Source organism: Enhydra lutris, unplaced genomic scaffold (assembly GCF_002288905.1).
Source record: "Enhydra lutris kenyoni isolate GAN:26980312 unplaced genomic scaffold, ASM228890v2 scaffoldscaffold820, whole genome shotgun sequence".
In the NCBI taxonomy this organism is placed as follows: Eukaryota; Metazoa; Chordata; class Mammalia; order Carnivora; family Mustelidae; genus Enhydra; species Enhydra lutris.
In genome coordinates this window covers 1-5251 of record NW_019154904.1, presented here as the reverse complement: position 1 = coordinate 5251, position 5251 = coordinate 1, and the positions used below count along the sequence as shown (strand labels likewise).

The 5251-nt window shown below is 38.0% G+C and overlaps 1 protein-coding gene across 1 annotated transcript; it reads left to right on the top strand.

Moving 5' to 3' along the window:
• Window positions 1-3213: 3213 nt before the first annotated feature.
• On the top strand, window positions 3214-3636 carry LOC111140388 (keratin-associated protein 15-1-like; the record flags this gene model as incomplete). The annotated part of the gene is given in 2 exon segments (XM_022492653.1): window positions 3214-3481; window positions 3484-3636. Coding segments are annotated over 2 exon segments (421 nt in total), but the record flags the coding sequence as incomplete, so codon positions are not given.
• Between the last annotated feature and the right edge of the window lie 1615 nt (window positions 3637-5251).

The following is a 5251-nucleotide window of genomic DNA, read 5'->3' as shown; positions in this document are numbered from 1 at the left end:
CAGAAAGCAACAGTGGTAATATGCAAAATGTAGGAGGATTTTTTTTTTTGGTCATCTCTCAATTTGAACGGCTTCAGTGAAATATTAACTGAGGGTCCCTCATTTCCCACTTTCCTGCTTAAATCGTATGCAGAATGGTAAGAGTTGATCTCAGTTTTTCTTTCTTTTGTGTAAGCAATTACTTTGGTATAAGTTAAATATTGATGTTGTTTTATATTATTCTGGAATGTTGGAGGAGATTCATCTAAGACGTTGAAAAAACATTAAAAATCTCAAAATGTGGCAAAAATTCCCCATCTATTTCTATCTCTATTCAGAGGCAGTGCTTATCACTAAAAACATTCCCTAGAACCTGGAAAATGTTCTTGTTCTAAAGAAAGTTTATAACGTAATTGCCTTGAAGTACTGGACCAAAGCAGCCATCTTAAAGAGATTCTTCCTTGCCTCGGAAAGCAGCATACATCACTTTGACTTAAACTGTTTTCAGGTGTTTCTGACAAGTATTACAAAATTTCTAAAATAATGGTCATATTTTTTCTTGTCCTATGACTTATATTCCACTTCTACAAGCAGGATAATGAAGATTGATACCTTGATTGAGAAGGTTCATCTTGCCATGGCTTCTGGGCTGTTTGATTCACTCCTTTAACACTAAAGCATACCCTTCCACTTCCGAACGAAAGTGTTGGATTGCAAAAACCTCCATTTTGTTGAAAAAAGAATGTTCAAGAATTACCTAATATCTGACTCATAGAATATTCTTCCACAGAAATAGCTGATATAAGTGATAAATGAAAATGCTTGAAAACCATTTTGTCTACTCAAAATGTTCATAGCCATAAAGTTTACAATTTGGGGGCTTAGCAGTTATCCCCAGTCCTCTACCAGACTGGAATCACATTTATAATATCCTGACAAGGTATTCCCAGTGCCCTCAAGATGGAAATCTCTTTACCTACAAAAGTGACTTGTTTTAGTTTTTTTTTAAGATTTTATTTATTTGACAGACAGAGATCACAAGTAGGCAGAGAGGCCGGCAGAGAGAGAGGGGGAAGCAGGCTCCCTGCTGAGCAGAGAGCCCGATGCGGGGCTCATTCCCAGGACCCTGGGATCATGACCTGAGCCGAAGGCAGAGGCTTTAACCCACCGAGACACCCAGGTGCCCCTTCTTTTAGATTTTTAACTGACTCTTCCTTTAAAACTTCCACCTAGCAATCTCAGTTCGTTCTAGAGTAAGTTTCAGCTCATTTCCATTAGAAAACATTATCTGTTTTTTAAGATGGGTGTCTTACGAGGTTTGCCCATTCTGATAGGTTATTTTAAGCCATTTCCTGCACCCATGCCCTACTCTACTTGTGGTCATCAATGCTGCACTTGATAGGAGGGTTTAGAAAAATACTTATAATACTAGTCTTCTAGGCAAAATATATATGTCACTTGATACATGTGTCACATCAGAGGTCCCAAAGGCACTCATTCTTTATTTCACATTATCATCTGTTTGATTCCCTCCCACCCCATTTCAACTTATAAAGATCATTTGTGACTATGAATTCTTCCAACACTTGATCTTTCTTTGAAGTCTACATGGGGTAGACACTTTTTTAATTACTTGATTTTATTTACCTTCTGTAGTAAAAGTCCTACCCTATGAATGGAAACTAAGAGAACAAAGGCCCATTTTTTATGTGTAGTCCTTATTCTTCTGTTTTCAAAACATCAACCCTACAAAAAATTTACTTAAACTTTATGGGGATGAAGAGTTTTTGATAATTTATCAATGACTTCTATCAAAAAGCAAGTCAACTTCAGGGCAAGGATTCTTCAACTTCAGCATTTTTACAATGTAATATTCAATGTACTCCTGCAAATATTGGACCTTTTATGCTTTTTTTCCACCAGGTTTTATTTATTTGAGAGAGAGCAAGAGCATGAGCATGTGGGGAAGAAGGGCAGGGAGAGATGGAGAAGCAGACTCATGACTGAGCAGGGAGCTCCACACAGGAATCTATTCCAGGACCTGAGATCACAACCTGAGCAGAAGTCAGACACTTAACTGCCTGAGCCACGCAGGTGCCCCTGCGCACTTTATTTTTATTTTATTTTATTTTATTTTATTTTATTTTATTATTTTATTTTACTTTACTTTATTTCAGAGAAGGAATGTGTGAGTGAGAGAGCAGAAGCAAGGGGAACAGCAAAGGGAGAGGGAGAAGCAGACTCCCTGCAGAGCAGAGAGCCCAAAACAGGGCTGTATTGCAGGACTCTGAGATCATGACCTGAACTGAAGGCAGACAACTGACTGAACTACCCAGGTGTCTCTTATATCCCTGTACGCACAAAAACAGCTGGCGTACTTGTACTATAAGAAAACCAAAATCATATGAAATATGTAGGACACAGATTTAGCTTTAATACCAATTAAGAGTTCTTAGTGGGTTATTTCTTCTATAAGGTCCACAAGATTTGGAAAATGAAACAGATATTAAGGATTGTAGGGGTTTTTGTTTGTTTTTGTTTTGTTTTTTCTGTTCTCAACTGGGTTCCTAAACTTGGGACAAAATAAATATGCCCTCCAGACCACAAAGTATTTTTTTTTTGAACTTTAAACAAAACAAAATTTATGCTTTTTTTTCACTGTGTTACCCATTCGATACAATATCTTGAGGGGATAGGATGAATAAAACACCAATCTTTTTTTTTTTTAAGATTTTATTTATTTTTTTGACAGAGAGAAATCACAAGTAGGCAGAGAGGCAGGCAGAGAGAGAGGAAGAAGCAGGCTCCCTGCAGAGCAGAGAGCCCGACGCGGGGCTTGATCCCAGGACCCTGGGATCATGACCTGAGCCGAAGGCAGAGGCTTAACCCACTGAGCTACCCAGGCGCCCCTAAAACACCAATCTTATATGGACAATTACCATATAATTATATTCATCTACCCAAGCTAGTTGAATGAGAGAGGACATCTTTGCTCATAAACAATTGCTTTGAAAACCTAATGAAATTCTTCCATTTAAAAGTCTGCCTTCATTAAAAAAAAAAAAAAGGTCTTTGGAGGTTAATGTATTTCATTTTGACTGGAGACTAATTAAACATTCTTATTAAAATGGGCACATGCTACTAACCCATTGCTAGTTTATATAAGGGTCCAGTAGAAGGTAACAGTCATACTCAGCAAACCTCTCTGCAACTCAGCTGAACTCAGAACTTGACATGCATTACAACTGCAGCCATGGAAACTTCTCCCACTCTCTTGGAGGTTACCTGGGGTACCCATGTTCCACCTATGATTCTTTCTACCCCAGCAATGTAGTCCACTCTCCCAGAACCTGCCAGCTGGGCTCCTCTGTCTTCAGTGGCTATCAGGAGATCTGCTGTGAGCTTACCAGCTTGAGGACGTTCTGTGCTGGAGCCAGATCTTACAAGAAATCCTGCTTCTGCCCAAGGAATTCCATCTTCTTCAGTCCCTGTCAAACAAATTACAGGGGTCTCTGGAATGTGGAAATATTGGCCTTGGCTCTCTTCATTGTGGAAGCACTGGTTTCCAATCTCTGGGCTGTGGGTCCAGCTTCAGTCATCCAACTTACTTTACTTCCAGGAGTTGCCAGTCAACTTGCTACCAACCAGCCTTTAGNTGTAGGTATTAAGGAAGGATCTGTTCCAGGCCCCTCTCCCAGCTGGAGGATTGCCCTGGCTTTGGGCTTTTTCACATGGCCTTCTCCCTCAGTGCCTATCCATGTATCCCCATTTTCCCCTCTTAGAAGGACACAAGTCCTCCCGAATTAGGGGCCCAGTCTATTCAAATATGACCTTATCCTAGCTAGTTACATCTCCAGGGACCCTATTGCTAAATAAGGTCACGCTCCCAGGTGCTGGGCTTTAGGAATGGGATATTTTAAATGCATACACACAGACACACACACACACACACACACACACACACACACACACACGTATATACATTTGTTTATATGTATATGTATATATATATATATAATTTTTTATTTCTAAATTTTTTCCTAATAAATCATTTTTGTTTTAATCTCAGTCTTCCTTACTTTCTTTACAAGGTTATTCGTATGCTTTTGATGCCTCCTGAACAATTCGACGACCTCTACCTCCTCAATCTCCATGAAAGTGATTGTTACCTACAGTCGTCTGCCATTTTTGTAAAAACAGTTGGCATATTTTTGGAGTTTACACTTTTTTTGGTATTGAGTGTCTGTTTATAGGCTAATTAAGGTGACTTTCACCCTACTCTTTCCTTCTGAATTTGTTTCTTTTTGGGAAAGGAAATTCTCTAGTCCTTTAAAAGAAGGACCTAAAAAAGCTAAATTGTTCTTCTTTGTAAGTCTACACTCCTTTTTCTCATTTAGTATGTATGTAAAGTGACCAGAGATTTGGGTGCTGACAGCATTTATCAGCATTTAAAGACAAAAAATTTATATTAAATTTAAATTTATTTAAAATAAATACTTTCAATTTAAATTTAAAATTAAAAATTTAAATTAAATTCATTTAAAGAAAAAATGTATTTTTAAAAAAGGATTTAAAAAGGGATGGGGCGAACAAATTGCAAGACACCGGACAGAAATTGAGGAGCTGTCATTTCATGAAATGTCAATGGTTTCTATACTCTAATGAAAAGATGAATTTTGTTAGATTACATCCATACCCACATACACACATTATGATGTGCTGCTTCTACGAGATACAGAATCAGCTCACCAAGGCAGAAACAAAATTTGGTAGTATTGATCACCTAAAGTTGAACAACTCTTCTACCAACCCAGACGGGGACGTCCTAGCGAATATAAGAAAAGATGGGGTAAACATTGAAGGTATAACAACTGGAAAAAATGAGTGAAATGTGTATAGAAAGATATTCTAAGAGAATGTACAAAGTGTTAGAATTAGGAAGTGAATTACTCAAAGTCATCGGATTTAAGTTAAAAATTCAGAAACATTCATTGGAATTCTGTGACATATGGGGATGAAGAGTTTTTGATAATTTATCAATGACTTCTATCAAAAAGCAAGTCAACTTCAGGGCAATTATTCTTCAACTTCAGTATTTTTACAATGTAATATTCAATGTACTCCTGCAAATATTGAACCCTTTATGATTTCCCCCCCCCAGGTTTTATTTATTTGAGAGAGAGCAAGAGCATAAGCATGTGAGGAAGAGGTGCAGGGAAAGAGGAAGAAGCAGACTCATGACTGAGCAGGGAGCTCCACACAGGACTCTATT